We start from the raw sequence: 23,403 nt of genomic DNA on the forward strand, positions 1-23,403 counted from the left end.
CTTGCTGTGCTTCGGAGAATCTGAAACGACAGGTCTCTGAAATATTTCTCAGATTTGTCCTAGACTGCCCTCCGGGAAAATCTGGTTACTTGCAGTTTAAGAGTCAGTAAAGCCCCTCCACGTCCTTAAGAGCCCCGGAACTGCATTTCTCAACGCTCCTCCAGGGGCCTCCAGCTTTTTTTCCGTAAGGTCAGCGCGCCCTACATTATGAGGCAGGGCAGACAGCGGCGTGGGAACTACATTACCCAGAAGACACTGCGCGGGGGGGGGCACGGCAGCGAGTGTAGCCATCGGTCTAGCAGAGAGACGACTAATGAGGTCTCAATTGTGTGGGCGGGACTTCTGGCGGCACCCTCATGGTTACGTTAGCATGGCTGCCTAGGGATCTGTTCACTGATTTAGGGGGTCCCAGAGCTCTGGGTCGGGACTGAGGTGACAGAGCGGAAAAACGCGAGAAGCGGTGTTCCTTCTACACAGAGGCTAGAGTGCGGATCGGCTGAGTCGGCTGCAGGCGCCCCTGCCTCCGTCAGCGTCCAGGTGACCGCCGTTCCCGCCCCGCTCTTCCTTGGCTGGACGGGAAGAGGCCGCGCCGATGAACCTGACCGAGGTGCGTGCAGCGTCCCAGGCCGCCCCGCCCAACCCCTCCTCCCAGTGCTGAAGTCCCAAGGAGCGGCCCTGCAGGTTAGGCCCTTGTGTCTCTAAGAGAGGGGCGTTCTTGTGTGGGGTGCCCGGGACTGGGACTGCGGTGCAATGAGGCAGGGGAGCTCCCGTCGGAGACCAACACGTCTCTGGGGCTTGGAGGCACTGCAGAACGGGCGGCACTGGGGAGCCCGAGCGTCTTTGTCTCCAAGGAGTAGAGGTTGAGGCGGAGTCTCCCCTGGAAGGGCAGTAGAGCCACAGAAAGCCATAGAGGGCCGTGCAGGGAGGACGAATGGGAGGGTCACGCCCAGAGTTAGAAGTTTCAAGTTGGGGAAAACAGGATGTTGAACGGGGGCAGGGGACCGCTGAGGAAACCCCTTGAATTATGGTAGGGCTGGGCCAGAGGGGTTGCAGTAGAGGGGAGATGCGATGAGATTCTGGATGGATCTCAGAGATAGAGTCAACAGGATTTCCTGCTGCATCAAACATAGCTGTGAGGGAAAGTCGGTAGTGAAGGGTGTCTTCCATAGGTTTTGTTTTGGCCTGAAAAATCTGAAAGAATGGAATTAGAGATACTAGCTTAAGGAGCAGGTTTCAGACAGAAGATCCTGGGTTGGATTTTGGGCGACATCACATGGGTAGGTGGACGTAATTTCCAAAGGTCAGGGAAGGTAGCTGGCCTGGAGCTTTAAATGAGTTAGAAGTTGTGCACTTGAGAAGTTGGCCTGTGGATCAGACTGAGAAGGAAGAATCCTACATTGTTTTTTTGTTGTTGTTGTTGTTGTTGTTTTTTTTTGAGACGGAGTCTTGCTCTGTCGCCCAGGCTGGAGTGCAGTGGCACAATCTCGGCTCACTGCAAGCTCCGCCTCCCGGGCTCACGCCATTCTCCTGCCTCAGCCTCTCCGAGTAGCTGGGACTACAGGCGCCCGCCACTACCCTCGGCTAATTTTTTTGTGTGCATTTTTAGTAGAGACGGGATTTCACCGTGGTCTCGATCTCCTGACCTCGTGATCCACCCGCCTCGGCCTCCCAAAGTGCTGGGATTACAAGCGTGAGCCACCGCGCCCGGCTCCTACATTGTTTTTTCATATGGGCTGAGGTAGGAGAGGGCTCAGATTTGGAGGAAAGACCATGGTAGGGAAGACATCTCTGATACTCCCTGCAGAAGGGAGCAGATATGGGCTAAGAGTTTGGTCTGTTTCTGTTGAAAAAGAGGCCTGGATGGATAAGGAGTTGCCCTGAAATACAGAGACTGAGGCAAGAGATAATTGTAGTCACTCCACCCTTCTAACTCAGCTGGCCCTGAGGGCCACTCTTTGGGGAACAAGATAAGGCCATGGAGCAACTGGGTCCAAAACTGGGCAGGGCTTTCTCACATCTTCCACCACAGTTAAGGGCCTCCAGCAAGCTCCCTTTACTGCATTATATGGCAGGCTGACCTGTTTGCTGAACGGACCAGTGACTGATTGACTGCTCAGCCCCATCCTACAACTCATTAACTTAGGGGTGTAAAAACAGGTAATTGACTTAAACACTAATGAACTATATCAATCTTAAATAACCAAGCAAGTCAGAATCTAGTTTAAAGAGAGTTTCTTCAAGTTCACATGTTGATGATAGCCTTCTGGGACCATAGATTCAAGTTGTCCTGAATATACACTTCGATTACCACAGTGACAAGTGGTTTTTTTTTTTAAAGGAAAAAAGAAGCAGTTTCTGAGTTGTTTACCAATAACTTATGTTAAAATAACATGTTTTTATTGGCTATACATTCTTCTTTATATTATAGATTACAGAAACATGAAGATAATAGGTGAGACAGCTAGTCAGGAACAAAATGTCTTTAAACAGTTGTCCTCAGGCATAGGTTCAGGGATGTGACTGACATCTCATATATTCTTGCCTCTCTGAGCCTGATACATTTTGTGTAGGTCAGACAGGTCTGGGCTATTTTTTTTTTTTCTCAGCCAATATCCTTCTAAATATGTACACATAGGCAACTGGAAATAGATGTAATCAATAATTTAAATGTATTAAAATATTTATTGTTAGAATGTTAATTTACCTGTAACTCTGCTTATAGTACAAAGCTTTATATATATATCACATTTCCTTAAAACATTAAAAAGTGTGGGCTGGGCACAGTGGCTCACGCCTGTAATCCCAGCACTTTGGGAAGCGAAGGCGGGCGGATCACGAGGTCAGGAGTTCGAGACCCGCCTGGCCAACATGGTGAAACTCCGTCTCTACTAAAAATACAAAAATTACCTGGGTGTGGTGGTGGACGCCTGTAATCCCAGCTACTCAGGAGGCTGAGGCAAGAGAATCGTTTGAACCCGGGAGGCGGAGGTTCCAGTGAGCTGAGATTGTGCCATTGCACTGTAGCCTGGGCAACAGGGCAAGACCCTGTCTCAAAAAAAAAAAAAAAAAGTGGGAAAAATACTCAAATTTTCAAAACCTTCTACTTTGTGCTGAAAACATGTACAAAACCATTAATCCTGTAGAAAGTAATGCTTATACATAGCGTGTACTACTTATGCTTCTTGTCAATATGAGCCCTGTGAAGTGGGAACCCTTTTAATCTCCATTTTACACATAAGGGCACTGAGGCTTAGGGAGGTTCAGTCCTTGTCCAAAGACACAGAGCTGCTAAGAGGCAGCACTGAACTTAGGACTTGCTGTAGCTTCAGATTACTTTGCTCCAGTACATGGCAGAGATGGTTATACAGCTCAGCCTGTAGGATGCCACAGTACTGTCCTGATACTCATGGCTTGCCTCTTCCTGTTACAGGCCGAAAGAATGAGGGTCGTGATCAACTCAGTATACCACTGGAGGCTATATGAGTAAACAGCAAACTGTTTCTCTTGAAAGCAGGATGTTGGCAAACTGACAAACTGCGTATGCCACCCAGAAGGAATGCTGAAGGCAGTCACGACCCAGGCACAAGTGTTTCTTGTGATTAGGCATAATTGAAGCCTGTTAACAATAATGTGAACTTATGATCAATTAAGCAGCTGACCAGTCGTTACCTCCTCCTCCCTTTCATCCTACCCAATAAATGAGGAGGGCTGTGGAAGCTCAGGGGCTGCCTTTGCTCACTGGAAGCAGGGAGCTCTCTTCTTCCCCGGTTTGCCTTCTTTAAAACAGTTTCTTTTGTCTTAAGTTTTCATTTCTATGTTCGTCCCCCTTCATTCAGTCTCATAACGATGGTCTCAAGTAGTAACAGTAGTAACTGTCGCAGTGACGGTCTCAAGTAGTAACTGTACAAGTCTGCCACATCTTCCCACGGGGTCCATTGCAGTGGCAGCAATGCTTAAGGACCCTGCACAGGTAAGTCAAGGGTTTCTCAGGCTCTCTCCCCCAGGCCCCCACCACTTACCTTTCCGATATTTTAGGCATGCTGATATAGGGAAAGGTGGTGTCCTGAAACTTCATGTTTTTCCCTTCCTTGGGTCTGAAGACTGTGGTTCCACCACAACCAGGAGTCAGAACTCAGCCTCTGGTTATAGAGTGGTCCTAGTTCCGACAACTGATGGGATAAGATGTGGCAGGGCGTTCAGGCACAGGATATAGAAAGTTCAAATGCTTACTGGTGCGACTTAGCTGGGATGTTTAGTGAACTGAAAATTCATGTTGTATCTGGTCGTGATAGACTATGGCAGCAGGGTAGGAGGTTGGGGCATACAGGGCATGCGGGATCAGCATGGAATGACAGTCTAAGGTTCTGGGCCTTTCATCTGAGGGCGATGGTAACTAAGGAAGGTTTGAGCAGGGGGGAAAAAGAGGTGACCTGACCCAGGTTTTGGTGGCTCCCTCTGCCTGCAGAATGGAAGACCATGTGCGGGTTAGGGTGGAGCCACGGATACCTGGGTGATCGGTCCAGCAACAGCCCAGGTGGAGGTTGTTGGTGACTGAACGAGAGTGGCGGTGGTGGAAGTGGGAGGAGTGGGGGGGCTTCTGTATGTGTTTGATCTAGAGCTGCCTGTATTTTATAACGTAGAGAGCAAGGAAGCTTGGGAGCTGAGATGGAAGAGGGGGTCAGGAATGGCTCCACAGTTTTGGCCTTGTTTGGAAAGATGGATGTTCCAGCAACTAAGGTGTAGTAAGTTCTGTAGTAGGGGAGTGTTTATGTAGTAGAGCATATGAGGAACCAAGTTTTGGCCAAGTCAAAAATGTTCCAGTGGCCAGGCATGGTGGATCACACCTGTAATCCCAGCACTTTGGGAGGCAGAGGTGGGAAGATCGCTTGAGGCCAGCCTGGGCAACATAGGGAGACCCTGTCCTTACAAATAATAATAAATAGCTGGGTGTGGTGGTGTCTCTCTGTGGTCTCAGCTAATCGGCGTGCTGAGGCAGGAGGGTCACCTGAGCCTGGGAAGTAAAGACTGCAATGAGCCATGATTGTGCCCCTGCACTCCAGCCTGGGCAACAGAGTAAGACAAAAACAAAAATCCAAGCCAAAACAAAAACAAAAATACAGAAAAAATGTTTCAGAAACTTTGAGTGGAGGTGCCAGGCTGGCAGTTGTACACACAGGAACGGAGTTCATTGGAAGTGTTCAGGAAGGAGACATCCACTACATGATAGCTGAACTGTTGTGAAACTGGGTCAGACTTAGGAAGCAATGGCGTTAGTAGGAAGGAAGGAGAAGGAACAGACTGAGGACTGGGTGTCTCCACTGGGCACCTGGATGGTGTTGGTGAGTGTCACAAAGACAGATGAGAGAGTGGATCGACTGAGGGTATGTGTGTGTATGTTTGTGTGTTATGTTGGGGGCGGCCTGTGGAGTATAAGGAAGGGCTTTTGAGGGGAGAGTGGCCATGAGATGGATGGTGAGGCATCTCCACAAACTTACCAGGGTTTCGTGGTGAGTCTTGCTTGGACCTGGGTAGTTTCATGCAAACTGTGAGACTACTTAAGGGGAAGATGGGATCAGCAAGGAGCATTGCTAGGCCTGGGGTGGGGATAGCTTTGGGGAGGTCAGTGTATCTGGGCTTTGGATTAGAATTAGGGGGATAGAGAATGTTGTGACTGCTTATGGGACAGCATGTACAGTGCAAAAGGGGGAGACAGCCAAGATCTGGAACTCAGAGAAGGTATGCAAGAACTGTGAGGTTGTCACTTGGGTTTTGTGGGGGCTGAGGATAAACCAGGAAACAGGACTGGGAAGGGAGACCTTCAGAACAGGGCTCGGTGCTGCCCCAGGCGCTAGGGAACATTATATTCTGGGCAGCCCAGGAGCAAATAGGGTTCTGGTGCACTGCAGGACTCCATGTACAGAGTGGCATCTTGGGAGGCCATGGAAATGCTCCTGATTGGGCCAGGGCTGCTGTTAGTATTGCAAGAGTGGAGGAGTTAGATACATGAGAGAGGTACTGTCCAAAGCGAGATGCGAAGGTGAGGAGGAGCATGAATGCATGGGCCCAGCTCTGGCAATGGGCACATAAGGGAGAAGAGTGAGCCTGAGTTTGGGTGTCTGGGAGGCAAGATCTGGAGACCCCAAGGAAACGGGGTGATAAAAGAAGGTAGGGCCGGCCGGGCGCAGTGGCTCATGTCTGTAATCCCAGCACTTTGGGAGACTAAGGCGGGTGGATCACAAGGTCAGGAGTTCGAGACCAGCCTGCCCAACATGGGGAAACCCCGTCTCTACTAAAAATACAAAAATTAGCCGGGAGTGGTGGCAGGTGCCTGTAATCCCAGCCACTCAGGAGGCTGAGGCAGGAGAATTGCTTGAACCTGGGAGGCAGAGGTTGCAGTGAGCCACTGCACTCCAGCCTGGGCGACAGAGCAAGACTCCATCTCAAAAAAAAAAAAAAGAAGGTAGGGCGCCCTGGGCTAGGCATTGATGATGCTTTTCCTTTCTCCCCACCCATCTTTGTGCTGTGCTAGACTCAGCAATCAGTAGCAGTGGGGGCAAGAGAAGTGCAGATGCTACCGGGATGTGGAGTCTCTTCCTCCTTGGGAAGTGGGTGGAGGCTAAACAGGGGATGGATGTGTGTGGGTACTGGGGAAGCACTGAAGATTCTGGAGAGGGAAGTGTATCAGTGATTGACCCGCTGGATTTTCATTTTTGGAAAAGAGTGATGACAGAGAGGCTAATGGCATTGAAATAATTTTTATTACTTTCATTTCCTTAGTGCAGGGGGAATGCTGTGCTGCACAAGGCCACAGGAAATACTAGATTTGGTCAGGAGGCAGAGGCATGACTGAAGGGAAAGCATACATCAGAGACTGTATTGGGGTTTTGGCAGGAAAGGCATGCAGGGTGGGATGATGAGCTTAAAACTTGGTTTGCATAAGTCTGGCAGCCTTAGGGCATAGAGATTATCCCTTATTGTGTGGTGACAGGGCCTGTGTTGATTAGGACAGGAAAAATAATCATGTATGAGCATTAGATAGTGGTTCAGCATATGGGATCTGGATTGCAAGGGAAATGTAAAAACATTGGCTGTTAGTTTGGCCCTCCAATTCTTAGATTTTAAGTAGATAAATACAGATCTAAGGAAACACACAATAAGAAGTTGTTCATAGACTGAAGTGTCATAATTTTGGCAGGATTGTATGGTCTTTGAGGATGTGGCCATATATTTCTCCCAAGAGGAATGGGGGATCCTTAATGATGCTCAGAGACACCTGCACAGCAATGTGATGCTGGAGAACTTGGCGCTTTTGTCATCAGTAGGTAAGGCCTTCATACCTACTCTGGTGTCTTGTGCTGGGTGCTGTTTTTTTTGCTCTTTTCCATGACAACTCTGTCTTTCTCACAGCAGATTGTGGGTGCTATGTCCTGTCCTCTCCTGGTTTCCTGGCAAATGTGATGAGGCAGCCAGAGCTGGGCTGTGTATACTGTACTACCTCCCCTTAAGCAGCCCCAGCTTCTGTTGCTCTGAAACTTTACAAGATAAGGCTCAGAAGTCAGAAATCTTCAGGTTTCTTTAAGATATCCTAATGGCAGTGCCTGTCCCTGGTTTGATTACTCTGTCCAAATGCGTGAATCCTCTGTCCAAGGGTTTCCCTGTTCCCCTTGCTGACATACTTGGAGACAGTGTCTGTGCTAGGAATTTCAGGCACCTCCCTGGTCACCACTTGTGAGGATTGTGAAGTTATTTCTGCAGGACTCTCTACTGGGTGTTCTGATAGCTTTAGAATGCAGCATGTCCTGGGTTTATTGCTCTGTGTACATGCTGTCCCCTCCCTTTCCCTGCCTTTCCCCTAGCTTGACTTATGCCGCAGCTAGATAGTTGCTCACCTTGAGCAAGGGGGAGGTCTCTGGGTGCCTGGCAGAGTGGATAGTCCTCTGTTAATGGCAAGAGACACTCAGAAGGACTTGGCCCTGGTGGGTGAAAGCTGGGAAAGGATGTGATGTCAAGGCTGGGTTCAAATCACATTGAGAACTTACCTTGTGACCACTACTGTTTGATGCAGAGCCACTGGCCACCCCTCACTCTTCCTTTCCTTCCCTGTTGTTATTTTTACTTTGAGTTCCGACCCCTGGCTTCCACCTCTGACCCCTCCTCTCCAGCCTTCATCTCTCCACCATTCTCTTCCACCTCTCCCTTTGCAGTGCTAATGTGTGACCTGTACTTTAGGTGTTATGAGGTCTGCATGTATCCTTCAGTAGTCCATGAATACTTGCTGTCACACAATCACATCTCTGGATCTGGACACAACAGTCATGGCCCGTTGAAAGCCATTTGTAGAGGAGTGAGTTGGAGACCCCACCTGCCCTCCCTGCTTGGTACTTCTCCCTTGTGTCCTTACCACCAGGGTTCCCCCATTACACACACTTGACAGGCCCTCCTCTGAACACTGGGCCTTCCTCTCACTGGCCTTATTTCCTTGCCTGTGACCAATCCTGTGCCCTCATTTGTGGGTGTGTCTCACAGACATTTGTGATGGGGCTGCCTCCTCCTCCAGAGTTCACATGCACTTCACCAGCATTTCTGTTCTTGCAGGTTGTTGGCATGGAGCCAAGGATGAGGAGGTACTTTCCAAGCAGTGTGTTTCTGTAAGAGTGTTACAGGTCACAACTCCAAAGCCAGCTTTGTCCACCCTGAAGGCCCAGCCCTGCAAGATATGTAGCTCACTTCTGAAGGACATTCTGCACCTGGTTGAGCACGATGGAACACACCCTGAGCAAGAGCTGTACACATGTGCAGCAGAGCATGCCCTGCACCAAAAGGAGCAGATTAGAGAGAAGCTCACCAGAAGTGATGAGTGGAGGCCTTCATTTGTGAACCACAGTGCTCATGTGGGAGAGAGGAACTTCACATGTACACAGGGTGGCAAGGATTTTACTGCCAGCTCAGACCTTCTCCAGCAACAGGTCTTAAACAGTGGGTGGAAGCTATACAGGGATACCCAGGATGGGGAAGCCTTTCAAGGTGAACAGAATGATTTCAACTCCAGCCAAGGTGGGAAAGACTTTTGCCACCAACATAGGCTGTTTGAGCACCAAAAAACCCATAATGGGGAGAGGCCTTATGAGTTCAGTGAATGTGGGGAATTGTTTAGGTACAACTCCAACCTTATTAAATATCAGCAAAATCGTGCTGGAGAAAGGCCTTATGAGGGCACTGAATATGGAAAGACCTTTATTAGAAAGTCCAACCTAGTTCAGCACCAGAAAATTCACAGTGAAGGCTTTCTTTCAAAAAGGTCTGACCCCATTGAACATCAGGAGATTCGCAGTAGACCAACACCTTATGAATGCACCCAGTGTGGGAAGGCCTTCCTTACACAGGCTCATCTGGTTGGTCACCAGAAAACCCATACTGGAGAACAGCCCTATGAATGCAACAAGTGTGGGAAATTTTTTATGTATAACTCCAAACTCATCAGACATCAGAAAGTTCACACTGGGGAGAGGCGTTACGAGTGTAGTGAATGTGGGAAATTGTTTATGGACAGCTTCACACTCGGTAGACATCAGAGAGTTCATACTGGAGAAAGGCCTTTTGAATGCAGCATATGTGGAAAATTCTTTAGTCACCGCTCCACACTCAATATGCACCAGAGAGTTCATACTGGCAAAAGGCCTTATAAGTGTAGCAAATGTGGGAAAGCCTTTAGCCTCAAACATAATGTTGTTCAGCATCTGAAAATTCACACTGGAGAACGGCCTTATGAGTGCACTGAATGTGAGAAGGCCTTTGTTAGAAAGTCCCACCTAGTTCAGCACCAGAAAATCCACACTGATGCATTTTCAAAAAGGTCTGACCTCATTCAACACGAGAGGATTGACCTCAGGCCAAGGCGTTATGTGTGTAGTGAATGTGGGAAGGCCTTCCTTACACAGGCTCATCTAGATGTTCACCAGAAAATCCATACTGGAGAACGGCCTTATGAATGCAATGAATGTGGGAAATTCTTTTTGGACAGCTACAAACTTGTTATTCATCAGAGAATTCACACTGGAGAAAAGCCTTATAAATGCAGCAAATGTGGGAAATTCTTTAGATATCGCTGTACACTGAGTAGACATCAGAAAGTTCACACTGGAGAAAGACCTTATGAGTGTAGTGAATGTGGGAAATTTTTTAGAGATAGCTACAAACTCGTTATTCATCAGAGAGTTCATACTGGAGAAAAGCCTTATGAATGCAGCAACTGTGGGAAGTTTCTTAGATACCGCTCTACATTGATTAAACATCATAAAGTTTGCACTGGGGAGAAGCCTCATGAGTGCAGTAAATGTAGGGAATTGTTTAGGACTAAATCGAGCCTTGTTATACATCAGCAGTCTCACACTGGAGAAAGTCCTTTTAAGTTAAGGGAATGTGGGAAAGACTTCAACAAATGTAATACTGGTCAGCGCCAAAAAACTCATACTGGAGAAAGGTCTTATGAGTGTGGTGAATGCAGCAAAGTGTTTAAATACAACTCCAGCCTCATTAAACATCAGAGAATTCACACTGGAAAAAGGCCTTAGTGGAGTGAATGTAGGAAAGTCACCACAACTGTCACCTCATTCAGCACCAAAAATTCACATCAGAGAAAGAACCTATTAATATATGTAATTCTACTGTTGAAAGAGTTCAGACGGAAATCTGCAAGGATTTCCTGCTGGGAACTACGTTAAAAACATTTATGTCCAGGCGTGGTGGCTCACACCTGTAATCCCAGTACTTTGGGGAGGCAGAGGTGGGCGGATCACCTGAGGTCAGGAGTTTGAGACCAGCCTGGCCAACATGGTGAAGCCCCATCTCTACTAAAAATACAAAAATTAGCTGGGCATGGTGGCGGGTGCCTGTAATCCCAGCTACTCAGGAGGCTGAGGCAGGGAGAATCACTTGAACCTGGGAGGCGGAGGTTGCAGTGAGCTGAGATCGTTCCATTGCACTCCAGCCTGGGTGACACGGCGAGACTCTGTCTCAAAAAGAAAAAAATTATAATTGTGGCAAATTACAGGTAACTTAAAATCTACCATCTTAACCCATATTTAACCGTACTGTTCAGTAGTGTTAAGTCATTCGCATTGTTGTCAATTAATATCCAGAAGTTTTTTCAACTTAATGAAACTAAAACATTATACCCTTTAAACCAGGGGTCCACAACCCCCAGGCTGCAAACTGGTACCAGTCTGTGGCCTGTCAGGAACTGGGCCAGCATCACTACCTGAGCTTCACCTCCTGTCAGATCAGCAGCATTAGATTCTCATAGCAGCCTGAGCCCTATTGTGAACTGTGCCTGTGAGGGATCTAGGTTGTGTGCTCCTTATGAGAATCTAACTAATACCTGATGATCTGAGGTGGAACAGTTTTATTCTGAAACTATCCACCCCCTCCTCCGTCCCTGATGTGTGGAAAAATTGGCTTCCATGAAACCAGTCCCTGGTGCCAAAAAGGTTGGGGACCGCTGCTTTAAATTACTCCTCTTTCTCATTCCCTACTCCAACCAGCCCCTGACAACTACTACTGTATGAATTTTACTATAAATATCTCATATGAGGAAACTTAAGTTTTAGTCTTTTGTGACTTATTTTGAGGCATATTTCCCTTAATGTCTTCAAGGTTTATCCATGTTGTAGCATAGCTTATGATTTTCATCTTTTTTAAACGCCGAATAAAATCCCATTGTAGTCATGTGTCGCCTAACAAGAGGACTGTGATCTGAGTAATCATCTTAAGGTGATTTTGTCATTGTGTGAACAGAGTGTACTTACACAAACCTGAAGGGCACAGCCTATTACCTAGGCTATATGATACGGTCCATTGCGCCTCGGATATAAACCTTAACAGCATGTTACAGTATTGAATATTGTAGGTAATTGAAACACAATGATAGGTAAATGTGTATCTAAACATATCTAAGTTTACAAAAGATACTGTAAAAATGTATAAAAAATGGTAAAAACTTAATAGAGCACTAACATGAACGAAGCTTGCGGGACCCCTCTGGTTGAGTGAGGGAGTGAGTTGTGAGTGAATGTGAAGCTCTAGGACATTACTGTACCCTATTGTAGATGTTATAAACGTACACTTAGGCTACTCTAAATTTTTTTCTTTAGTAATAAATTAACCTTAGTCTACTGTAACGTTTTTACTTCATGAACTTTTAAAATTTTAAAAAGCTTTTTGACTCTTTCGTAATAATAGCTTAAAACACAAACACATTATACAGCCTGTATAGAAGTACTCCTTTATATTCTATAAACTTTTTCTGTTTAATTTTTTTAACTTCGTAAAAAAGAAGTTAAATATGAAGACACAGACACACACATTAGTCAAGGCCTACACAGGGTGAGGATCATTAATATCACTATCTTTTGCCTCCATATCTTGTCCCACTAGAAGGTTTTCAGGCTCAATAACAAGGAGTTGTTATCTCCTATGATAACAGTGTATTCTGGGATATTTTCTAAAGCCTTGCCTCACACTTTTTTTTTTTTTTGAGACACAGTCTCGCACTGTTGCCAGGCTGGAGTGCAGTGGCACAATCTCGGCTCACTGCAACCCCTGCCTCCTGGGTTCAAGTGATTCTCCTGCTTCAGCCTCCTGAGTAGCTAGGATTACAGGTGCCTGCCACCACGCTCGGCTAATTTTTGTATTTTTAGTAGAGACGGGGTTTCACTATGTTGGCCAGGCTGGTCTCGAACTCCTGACCTCATGATTCGCCTGCCTCGGCCTCCCAGAGTGCTGGGATTACAGGGGTGAGCCACCGCACCTGGCCTGTGTGTTACGATTTCTGTTACTTTCTTTTAAGCAGGGGCATATGGTGTCTAAGGTAGACTTAAATAATATACCTCTAAATTCCCATCTTCAGTAGGAGGTTGTTAATATTAAGTTTCTCATTTAGATCAATAAGAGGCAGCTGTATCTCATTTATAGACATGAAAATCTTGTGTGAAGATGAATATGGAAATTAACTTTGTGTGTTATGAAAAAATTAGGGTCTTTTAGAGTCTTAAAATGCAAATGTTGTGCTGAGAATGGAATGAGATTCAAAAGTACACCTTTACAGTCTTATCCTCATATTAATGTGACACTATACACGAAGAGCCAAGGCTGCCCCCAGAATTTGTTCAGATATAATTTGATTTATAATCAGAGGATCTGTCTGTCTGTTACCCATTTATTAACTGTCTCTTAAGTATCTGTTGTTTCACTCCTACCACATATGTCATTTCATAAGATAGTTGTTTTTCCAAAAAACAAAAATGTCTGAGCTAACACCCTGTTTGATAGGCATTTCCATTTTCCCTGTCTCTGACAGAGGTGGACACCTCATTTAGATCTTTCCTGTGTCTCCACAGAACTGTTATGATCAAGGGAAATTATGAGGCATTTTCACCTGTGAATGACTGCGGTTCTTTAGGGTGGGAGCGATCAATAACACAGCAATATCAAGATTTTCAGGATCTCATTCCATGAAAAATTTTAGATTGTTAAACATCATTTGGTGACATATGTGTTTCTTATGCAAATTCACTTGTGATTCATCTTCAAGATGATTCCTGATTCTTTATCACTTCTAATTTGCTTCCTTGTTCTAGTTACATAACTTATTTCCCTCATGCATTTGATTTTCTATTTTTTCCATTTTGTCCTTATAAATTATAATTTTTATTCTGAATATTTTAATGATCCCATGTGTGTCTAAAGTTAACGTGAATATTCACCTTGACATACTACCTCCATCTCCTTTTCCCTAACCCTCAGAAAGAAGCATTGGCAATTGGTGAGACTTCAGGCAGATTTTTATTATTTCGCACACTTAGTAAGAGCCCTGAAACTCCCTGGTGCTTGCCCTGATGCTGAGTGAATGCCTTCTGTGCATTCCCTTTGTCAGAGGTCCTGATAGGCATCCATGGAATGCACGTGATTGCTGCTTGTTGGACTACAGCTTTTACCAGCCAGGACTCCTGCCCTCAAAGGTTGACATGTGTTCCTTATGCTTCAATTTTCTTTCATAAAACTTGAATAAACTTGCAGTATATAATTTAAATAAGATAATGAAAATAATGGAACTAAGATTGCCAAGAGGGTAGATCTTATTTCTCTTAATCTGTAATAAAATTCTTAGAATAAATGCACAACATTTGGTTTTTAAAACAATGTTATGAGGTAAAACAATGGTATGAATAAGTTACAGGAGGAATATAATAAATGTGTGTGTTCTGCATTCAAAATGAACTTAAAATATCTAATATTTAGGCCAAGTCAACAAACTTCAAATTGAAAGTCAGTCTGATTAAATAGGTTTAGTCATAGGAAAGAAAAAGGTAAAATTTGTGTCAGAGAAATATGACTTATAAACCTAGCCAAATAAATAATGTGTTGGAGTTGAAAATAATGGAATACCATTTTGGATTCATTGGCATCTTTAGATCAATTGTGAAATATACCTTTTATAAACATCTCATGTAAATCTTCCAAGCACAGCTTGCATACTTTGCTATCATTTGTTTTTGGCCTTTTATTCATATAATTAATATCATTATTGATGTTATAGTCAGTAACTTGCACTGTTATGTTTCACATATTTAAATTTTTTTTATTTTTTAATATAATCTATACTATTATAATGTTTTTATTTTGAAATAAAATGGCCTTTAGACCATGAATAGTAATGATTTCTTAACCCCAATTATGAAAGATACACTCTAATATTTTTACCTAAGAGATTTGTCCTTCTTTATATTTTAGATTCAGTGTGTTCTTAAGCTTCATTTACAATGTGAAGTCAAGATTGACTTCTATTTAAATGAAATTACTATAATAAGATACATTAAACTACTGATCCACAAACTGATAATCTGTATTTGCCAAAATATATGTGCATGAGATATGCTTTATAGAGTTCCTCTCTGCAATTAATTTTCTATTTTGTTTCATTTCAGTAAACAGTGTCTTTATGTTTATTTATTAAAAATTGTCTTTCATAAATAGTGGAAATAATTTAGAAATATTACCATTTTGATTGGAATTTTGTTAAGTAAAATAATTGTAAAAGAAAATTACAGTACAGTATTAGAGTTTTATCTGGGGCCACAGTTTGTCTCTGCTACAGTTTATATCTGATCTTAATGTTTTGATAGCGCTTCATTATACTTCCATATTCTGTTAAAATCACCTGTTAGTATTGTTTCCCCAAATGTAATTATCCTGTTTATTTTACTTTACCATGTATCATTTTTCCAGTAGCCACAATTCTTTTGCTTTCTGATTTACCTAGAATATATCTTTATTCTAAACTGTTGTTTCAATAATTATCTCAGATTTTTAACATTTCCCTAATTATCTCAGATTTTTAAAATATTTGGTTCACTTGAATATAAATACCTGGACATTTTAACAAACGAATGTTTTATTTCTTTAAAGCTTCTTATAATTAATAGGCCTCCCTCTCTTTTTATTCTTTTCTCATTTCTATGAAGAGGATAATAAATGAATTACTGGGGTAAGCAAATGTCTAACATTATATTAGTTTGTGTCATCCCACTAAAGTTGTTTAATATTTTCCTATTTATATTAAATGTTTAATTATCAATACAACTGATTAAATCTAGAGATAAGACTGATATCTTCCCTTTATTAGTTTTGAGAGTTGGCTTACATCTTCAAACCTTAACCATCGTATTGTTCAATATACATTAATATAAATGAACAAAATTAAAAGCCAATTATTAACACATATTAGGACTTTTTTTTTTTTTTTTTTTGAGACAGAGTCTTGCTCTGTCGCCCAGGCTGGAGTGCAGTGGCGCGATCTCGGCTCACTGCAAGCTCCGCCTCCCGGGTTCATGCCATTTTCCTGCCTCAGCCTCCCGAGTAGCTGGGACTACAGGCGCCCGCCACCACACCTGGCTAATTTTTTGTACTTTTAGTAGAGACAGTGTTTCACCGTATTAGCCAGAATGGTCTTGATCTCCTGACCTCGTGATCTGCCCGTCTTGGCCTTCCAAAGTGCTGGGATTACAGGCAGGAGCCACTGCACCCGGCCTAGGACTTCTTTTTAACATATGTGTTGAGATTCCAATCTTTGTGGTTGCTATTTCTTTGATGATTAATTTATAGATTACAATGATTATTACTATGCAGTCAAATCAATGTATTTTCTATAGAAATAATACAAAATATATATATTTAAAATAAAATATACGTTAATGTTTATTCTTCCAAAAAATTTTGTAGTTTAGAGATTATTTAAATTATTTGAGTTAGCATTTGTACTTGCTTTGTTCTATGGTGAAAGCTTTGCTACCAATTACATTGTAGGTTTATTTGTTTCAATTCATCAATAACCAATGGTGTTTACCAAGATATGATTAAGACAAGGTTTTACAGTATCTTATTTTCATCTTACATATCACTGGGCTATTTAATTGAAAATTTTATTGAAATAATTATAGATTCACAAGCAGTTGTAGAAAATAAAACAGAAAGAGCCTGGCCCATATCGCCCAGTTTTTCCTCATGGTTACATTTGCAAATTATAGTATAATATCAATAATGTTATTAACTTTGATAGATCTTATATCTTTTAAATATTTCCCTAGCTTTATTTGTATTCCTTTGTGTGTGTAGAACCCCTGAGTTTTATGGATTTTATAATTTCATTTTAACTGAACATTATTTAGGAATTATAAAGTATTTATGTTTGTAAAAACCCAAAGATATATCACAGAATAATTCCATAGAATCCTTAACTTTCACTTCTGTTTCCCCACCTGTCTGTCCCTATGTACATATGCCTCTGCTGGCTTCAAATAATTCAGCATCCTTTGTGCACTCTTCTGACCCATGCCTTTTTCACTTAAGCATATACCCTGAAGTAAAACCATATATGCAGTTCAACCTTAATGCAATCTATATGTTCATACAAAGTACTGAGCTAGGCTGGGCGCAGTGGCTCACACCTGTAATCCCAGCACTTTGGGAGGCCAAGGCGGGCAGGTCACCTGCAGTCAGGAGTTCGAGATCAGCCTGACCAACATGGAGAAACTCCGTCTCTACTAAAAATACAAAAAATTAGCCGGGTGTGGTGGTGCATGTCTGTAATCCCAGCTACTCAGGAGGCTGTGGCGGGAGAATCACTTGAACCCAGGAGGCGGAGGTTGTGGTGAGCTGAGATTACACCATTGCACTCCAGCCTGGGCAACAAGTGAAACTCTGTTTCAAAAAAAAAAAAAAAAAAAAGAATGAGATCATGTCCTTTGCAGGGACATGGATGAAGCTAGAAGCCATTATCTTTAGCAAACTAATGCACAACAGAAAACCAAACACTACATGTTCTCACTTAGAAGTGGGAGCTGAACAATGAGAACACATGGACACAGGGAGGGGAACAATACACAGTGGGGCCTGTCAGGGGATGGGGCTGAGGAAGGAAGAGCGTTAGGAAAAATGGCTAATATATGCTGGGCTTAATACCTAGGTGATGGGTTGATAGGTGCAGCAAACCACCATGGCACATGTTTACCTATGTAACAAACCTCCACATTCTGCACATGTATCCTAGAACTAAAAATTAAAATTTAAAAAATTCCTTGTTTTGTTGATCTTTTGTATTTTAAAATCTCTATTTCATTTATTTCTGCTCTAATCTTTATTTATTTCCTTCTGCCAATTTTGAGTTTAGTTTCTTAGTTTTCTTCTTTGTTGTACTTTTAAGTTTTTTGCTTTAGTTTCTTTTGGGTTTTTTTCTTTGTTAATGTATTCTCTGAATGATCTGCCCATTGCTGAAGATGAGGTGTTGAAGTTCTCTGGTATTATTGTACTGAAGTCTATCCTTTTGATCTATTAATATTTGCTTTATGTGTTTGTGGGTGCCCTAATGTTGGGGTTATATATATTTACAATTGTTATGTCTTTCTAAATTGACTTTTTTCATAATTACTTTTTTAGTTTTTAACTTGAAAAACTGTATTATTTAAAAATAATTATTGTACCTGATATAAATATAGCTAGACCTGTTCCATTTTGGTTTTCATTTACATGGCATATCTTTTTCTATCCCTTCACTCTCAGTCTGTACATCTTTACAGGTGTAGTGAGTTTTCTTATAGGCAGCACATAGTTAGGTCTTTTTTTTTTTTTAATCTATTCAACCACTCTATGTCTTTTAGTTGAAGAATTTCACCCATTTACATTAAATCTTATATTTATAGTTAGGGACTTACTACTTCCATTTTGTTATTTGTTTTCTAAGTCTTCTCTAATTTTCTTACTGCCTTTTTTGTGGATAAGTGATTTTCTCTGGTAGTATGATTTAATCCTTTGCTTTTTGTTTTTAGTATCTCTACTATAAATTTTTGCATTATGTTTGCCATGAGACACAAAAAAATCTTACAGTTACAAAAAGTTATTTTAAACTGATGACAACTTAACTTTGATCACAATGAAAAGAAACAAATAAGCAAAGAATAAACTAAAAATCTCTATACTATAACTCATCATTCCCTTTTTTCTTTTCGTTGTCTCACTTTATGTCTTTTTATATATCTCCTAAAAAGCTATTCAGTCATCATTCTTGATAGATTTGTATTAGTGCTCATACTAAAGATATGAGGGGTTCACACACCAGAACTACAGTATTAGAATATTCTCAATTTGTCTGTGTATTTACTTTTGCCAGTAAGTTTTATTCCTTCAGATGATTTCTTGTTGCACATTAGCATTCTTTTCTTTCAGACTGATGAACTCTCTTTACTATTTCTTGTAAGACAGGCCTGGTATTGATGAATTCCCTCCGCTTTTGTTTGCTGGGAAAGCCTTTATTTCTCCTTCATGGTTGAAGAATATATTTGATGACTAGAATATTCTTGGTTGAAGATGGTTTCCTTCAGCACTTTAAATATGTCTTTTCACTTTCTTCTGGCCTATGAGATTTCTGCTGAGAAGACTGCTGCCAGATGTACTGGAGTTCCTTTATATGTTGTTTCTTTTCTCTTGCTACTTTTCCTCTTTTTCATCCTTGACCTTTGAGAGTTTGATTGTTATATGTCTTGTGTTGAATCTTGTTGGCATTGACTTTCTTATACCTGTATATTTATATATATATATATATATATATATATATATATATATATACACATACATTTGGAACGTACTCTATAATTATTTCTTTGAATAAACTGTCTATCCCTACATCTTTCTCTACTCCCTTTTTAAAGCTAATCACTCTTAGACTTGCCCTTTTGTGGCTATTTGCTATCTTTTAAGCACAGTTCATTCTTTTTCTTTTTTCTCTTCTGTATTTTCAATAGCCTGTATTTAAGCTAACAAATGCTTCTGCTTAATCAATTATGCTGTTGTTATATTCTGATGTATTTTTCAGTTCATCCATTGTCTTTTTCAGCCCTAGGATGATTCAGTTTGATTTTTTTTTTGTAATTATTTCAATCTCTGTTAAATTTCTCTGCTAAAATTCTGAATTCTTTCTTCATGTTTTCTTGACATTCTTTTAGCTTCTTCAAGACAGATATTTTGAATTTCCTGTCTGAAAGATATTCCCTGTCTGATAGATCTCTATCACTCCAGGGCTGGTCACTGGGCAGCTTATTTAGTCCATTTGATGAGATTATATTTTCCTGAATGTTCTCAATACTTGTGGATATTTGTATATGTCGGAACACTGAAGAGTTTGTTATTTATTCCAGTCATCACAGTCTGGCCTTGCTTGTACCTGTTCTTCAGAGGGCCTTCCAAGAATTCAAAGGGGACTGAGTGCTGAGTTCCCTAAGCTGTGATCACTGCAGCCATTCCAGCACTAGAGGGTGCCATAATCCTAAGTATGCAATAAATCTTGCAGACTCCTAGATACCCAGCCTAGATAGATGTGGGAAAGAGAAGAGAATGTTCTGGGTTCCCAGGCAAAGTCCTTTACTCTCTTCTCTCTCATTCCCCCAAGTATAAGAAGTCTCTCTGTATATACCAGGCTGCCTGTAATTGGGGGAGAGGTGACACAGGGACTCCTGTGTCCATCACAGCTGGCATCACAGTAATGCTAGTCTAAACCCACAGACTCTATGACCAGCACAGTACTGGGTATTGCCCAAGGTCCACAGTCAGTATTGCCTGACTGCCACTGATGTTTATTCAAGGCTTGAGGCCACTTTAATCAGAAGGTGGTAAAACCAGCCAGAACTTGTGTCCATCCAACCAGGACAGCAGATTCCCTTCTGGCTGGGTTGGGTCTAGCAGCACTGTCCAGGAGCAAAGGCCTGGGATCGGTGGCTTCAGGATTCTACTTAGCGCTTTATTTTCCTATGACTGAGCTGGTACTCAAGTTGAAAAACAAACTCATCTGTACTCTTCCCTCTCCTCAAGCAAAAGGAGTCTCTTTCTGAGCCACACTGCCTGGAGTTGGGGGAGGGGTGTGGCACACTCCCTTGGCTGCTACAGCTGGTGACATACTGGGTCACATGCACCCAAAGTCCACAGCCTGAGAGACCACTGCAGCACTAGGGCTTGCCCAAGGACTGCAGTCCTTGTGACCTAACTGCCACTCAAACTTATTCTGGGCCCCAGGCCACTTTGGTCAGTTGTTGTTGGTGCCAGCTGAGACTCAGGTTCCTTTCACAGGGGTTGAGGATTTGCTTCTGGCCCCAGGCTGGTCTAAATGCTCTCTCCATGGGCACAAGTAGAATTGTGCCCTGTGTTGTGTTCTTCTGTGCCTGGGCAGCACCGAGTTCCAATGCAAAGTCCCACACTCACTTTGCGCTCTCTTCTACAAGCACACAGAGTTTTCTCTGCATGTTGGTCTGCCAAGGGATGGGAAAGGGGTGGTTTAGGCAATGCAAGACTACCTTTCCTACCAACTTCAATGCCTTTCTTCTTGACATTATGTTAAAATCCGATCACTCATCTAGTTTTCTGGTTCTTATAAATGTGCTTTCTTGCATGAGTAGTTGTTCAGCTGGTGTTCCTGTGGGGAGAAAATTGATGAAGGTTTCTCTTTGGCCTTCTTGCTCCACTGATTTTTCTTTTTCTAGATTTTTACATAAATTGAATGATACTACATGTCATCATCTGCATCTGGCTTCTTTCACTGAGCTTAAGGCTCTTGAGATTCATCCATATTATGTATAGACATCCTTTTATATTGCTGGATAGTGTTCCATTTCATAGAGATGCTACAATCGATTGCTGCCATGGACATTATTGTGTATACCCAAAATTTATACGTTGAAATCCTAACCCCCTAGTACCTCAAAATGTGATGTATTTGGAGGTAGGACTTTAAAGAGGTAATTAAGTTGAAATCAGCCCATTAGGTTGGACCCTAATGTGACCAGTGTCCTTATAAGAAATTAAGACACACAGAGACACCAGGGGTACACATGCATACAGTAATGGCCTTGTGAAGAGACAGAAAGAGGGCAGCCATGTGCAAGCCAAGGAGAGTGGCCTCAGAGAACTCCAAAACTGCCAGCATCTTAATCTTCGACTTTAGAATTGTTAGAAAATTAATTTCTGTTGTTTGAGCCACCCAGTTTTGGTATTGTGTTATGGCAGCCCTAGAAAATTAATACAATTACTCATTCACCTATGGATGGTCATTTGATAATTTTTTTAAGTGTTCTAGTTATTGGTTACATGTGAAGTTTCCATACCTTCTCCCCACAAAGTCAAGGCACATCATCCTCCTGGTACGTCAACATGTTCACCAACCAGGAAACTCCACCAAGCCTCTGCATCGAGTTCTAAGTTGGTAGGGAGGAACGAGGAAGGGGTGTCTCATTTTGTAGCTGTGATTAAATCACACTCACATGGCTGACTTCAAACTCTAGTTCCTTTCCTCTCCCCAAAGGTCAATCTGGATCAAAGTTTCAACCCTCTTATTACATGGTTGGTCTTTCTGATGAAGAGCCCCCATTCTGAACCTTTCTAGGAACCTACAGTGAATCACTTCGTTAGTATAAAAAATCCACTCCTCTCACTCAAAGAATTGCAAGATTTTTGTAGCACTAAGCCTGGGACAAACATCCAGATATATTTTTTATTACACCACAGACTGTATTTAATATAATAGATTAATAGATTGTCTATTGTTAAACCAACTTTAAAATCCTAACAAATCTCGAGGCTGGGTGCAGTAGCTCACGCCTGTAATCTCAGCACTTTGGGAGGCCGAGGCAGGCAGATCATGAGGTCAAGAGATCAAGACCATCCTGGCCAACATGGTGAAGCCCTGTCTCTACTAAAAATACAAAAATTAGCTGGGCATGGTGGCATGCACCTGTAATCCCAGTTACTTGGGATGATGAGGCAGGAGAATTGCTTGAACCCAGGAGGCAGAGGTTGCAGTGGGCTGAGATCACACCACTGCACTCCAGCCTGGCAACAGAGGGAGACTCCGTCTCAAAAAAAAAAAAAAAAATCCTAACAATTCTCACTAGAATATGACTTATTCTTTCTCTCTAAGAGATATATAGATATATAGATATAGATATATGTATTAAATATCTTTTTTTTTTTTTTTTTGAGATGGAGTCTCGCTCTGTCGCCCAGGCTGGAGTGCAGTGGCACCATCTCGGCTCACTGCAAGCTCCGCCTCCCGGGTTCACGCCATTCTCCTGCCTCAGCCTCTCCGAGTAGCTGGGACTACATGCGCCCGCCACCACGCCCGGCTAATTTTTTTTGGATTTTTAGTAGAGACGGGGTTTCACCGTGGTCTCGATCTCCTGACCTCGTGATCCGCCCGCCTCGGCCTCCCAAAGTGCTGGGATTACAAGCGTGAGCCACCGTGCCCGGCCGTATTAAATATCTTTAGTGGAGGATTTTTCAGATCTCTTGAGTGAGCCTGGTCAGTTGGTATGTTTCAATGGATTTTTGTTTTCCGAGTTTCAACTTACTGAGAAAGGGTTGTCTAAAACAATCACACATTATCCATTATATGTTTCAAAGTTATCTAGTACTATACTATGTTTCATTGCTCATATCTGTAATATGTGATTTATGTTCTTTCTGATTATAAAAAGGAGACACCTTGAATAAATTATTAAAATTGACAGACCTTCACTATATCAGAAAGAAAAAAATGGGTTCATAGATTTTCTCAAAAAAGAAAAAACTAAATAAGGTTACTGTGAAAATGAATTCCGAGGCCCTAATACAAAGATGGAGAGCTCAGACAGAGCCCAAAAGTCATCCTGTGTTAAGGAGACATAGCTAAGAGTCTGGGTTTGCCGACTGGAGTGTACAGAGCAGAGTACAGGAGAGAAAAAACTTCAGAGATATAGAGGGCCATCCCCAAGCATTCAGCTGAGTATAATCTGTGTTTGCATATAGAAAAAGACCAGAGGATGGGTAAAGAAC

General features: G+C 42.4%; 1 protein-coding gene across 1 annotated transcript; it reads left to right on the forward strand.

The window, feature by feature from the left end:
• Nucleotides 1-326: 326 nt before the first annotated feature.
• Nucleotides 327-14,802, forward strand: ZNF749 (zinc finger protein 749). The gene is made up of 3 exons (XM_032171329.2): nt 327-607; nt 7,196-7,322; nt 8,596-14,802. The coding sequence occupies exons 1-3, from the start codon at nt 593-595 to the stop codon at nt 10,569-10,571; spliced, it is 2,118 nt and encodes a 705-aa protein (XP_032027220.1). The 5' UTR covers nt 327-592; the 3' UTR covers nt 10,572-14,802.
• The last annotated feature ends 8,601 nt before the right edge of the window (nt 14,803-23,403 follow it).

The sequence above is a fragment of the Hylobates moloch genome, unplaced genomic scaffold (assembly GCF_009828535.3).
Source record: "Hylobates moloch isolate HMO894 unplaced genomic scaffold, HMol_V3 SCAFFOLD_12, whole genome shotgun sequence".
Classification (NCBI taxonomy): Eukaryota; Metazoa; Chordata; class Mammalia; order Primates; family Hylobatidae; genus Hylobates; species Hylobates moloch.

Coding starts and splice junctions, on each gene's coding strand:
- ZNF749 (XM_032171329.2), top strand. Junction 7,323..8,595: donor GGCGCTTTTGTCATCAGTAG/GTAAGGCCTTCA, acceptor CTGTTCTTGCAG/GTTGTTGGCATGGAGCCAAG.